Here is a 1,362-nt window from a genome sequence, read left to right on the forward strand (position 1 = left end):
ACAGGGCAGGACCAGCTTGTTCCTTTTCGTGGTGCCATTGTCAAAGCAGCCGCAGCCAGAGCTCCACCCCGAGGAGTGCAGCTCGTCCTTGAGGTTGGGCATGGGCAGCCGGTGGATCACCTAAGGCGGCCAAGGCAGAGTTAGGGGGGGGGAGGGAGGAAAAACGGCAACGGCGCTGCTGGAGGGGCCGGGGGGGGCTCAGGGGGCTTGGAAGGGACTTTTCCTTCGAAATCCTCGCAGCCCTGGGGCTGCTCAGGTGATCTCTGCACCCTGCGTGGACAGAGGGTGTCTTGGCAGCCTCCAGGGGCAGGGAATGCCCATCTCCCAGCTGGGATGGGAGCAGGAATTGTGAGGGAACATCCCTGGCGTTGCAGCACGAGGGAGACCTGCTGGAATCTGCTCAGGACACCTGAACCCCCCCGGGACACCCCCTTCTGTTCGCCCTCCTGCCAGGTGGATTCCCAGCTCGTGCCCACAAGGGCACCAAGGCTGTCTGGAAGGGAGTTGGGAAGCGACTTGTCCTCCACACCGAGGTGGAGATGATCCAGGCACACAGGGGAGAGAGAGAGAGGGGAGAGAGCAGGAAGGTGGGAATCCAAACAGAAACCATCCCTGACCAGTGCAGGACAACCAGGGGAGGAGAAAGGAGTCCTGACAACACTCCCAGGTGGCTCCTGCCAGGACAAGAGCAGGGGACAAGGAGCAGGATGAGAGAGATGCAGGGAGAGGAGGAGGTGCCAGGCAGGGGCTGAGAGAAACCTGCATTTCCCCAGCACACCAGAGTAAATGTCCTGACCCTGGAGGCCTCTGAAGCAGAAGAACCAGCAGCAAGTCATCAACCCAGCAAGAGCTGAGAGGAGCAGGTACCTGGCCATAGCAGGGAGACCTGGGGTTCAGGTCCACGGTGGCCAGGAAATCAGGCTGGTCGATGCAGGTGGATCTGTAGGTGCAGGTCACGTAGGCGACCTCCTCCCGAGGGGCTGGGACACAAAGCTTGGCTTAAAAACCACCCCCAGCACCGAGCAGAGGGGACAGCAGGAGCTGTCAGCAAACTGCCAGCCGGGGCTGAGCCGATGCTCTGCACCCACGGGGTCTGTCCCGCTGGGGAAGGGGCTCAGAGCCCATCAGCTCCCGCGGGGGCCACACACCCCCAGCCCTCCCCCAGCCCCCCTGTGCCACCCCCTGCCCAGCACTTGCCTTTGGCCACCTCGGGGCAGCAGGTCGGGTACTCGTAGCACTGAGCTCTGCATCTGTCTGGGGGGCAGAGCAGGGAACGTGAGCCCCGGGCCGGGCCCGCAGCTCCAGGGGCTCCCGTGCCCGGGCTCTGAGCCAGCCCGGGGACCTTCTGCCAGCCCGGCTGGC

At 64.0% G+C, this 1,362-nt stretch overlaps 1 protein-coding gene across 1 annotated transcript in view; it reads right to left on the bottom strand.

Moving 5' to 3' along the window:
- Positions 1–12: 12 nt before the first annotated feature.
- The window catches only part of LOC114073093 (methanethiol oxidase-like), a gene marked incomplete at its 3' end in the record, with an annotated part of 4,622 nt that continues 3,272 nt past the window's right edge, over positions 13–1,362 (bottom strand). Inside the window, exons 8-9 of the mRNA XM_027910884.1 lie at positions 868–969; positions 13–120 (exon numbers count right to left, since the gene is read on the bottom strand). Of these exons, the coding sequence (XP_027766685.1) occupies positions 13–120; positions 868–969 (210 nt within the window). The remainder of the gene's footprint in view (positions 121–867; positions 970–1,362) is intronic.

The sequence above is a fragment of the Empidonax traillii genome, unplaced genomic scaffold (assembly GCF_003031625.1).
Source record: "Empidonax traillii isolate 1590-97213 ecotype Southwest subspecies unplaced genomic scaffold, ASM303162v1 scaffold5298:size8646, whole genome shotgun sequence".
NCBI classification, from domain to species: Eukaryota; Metazoa; Chordata; class Aves; order Passeriformes; family Tyrannidae; genus Empidonax; species Empidonax traillii.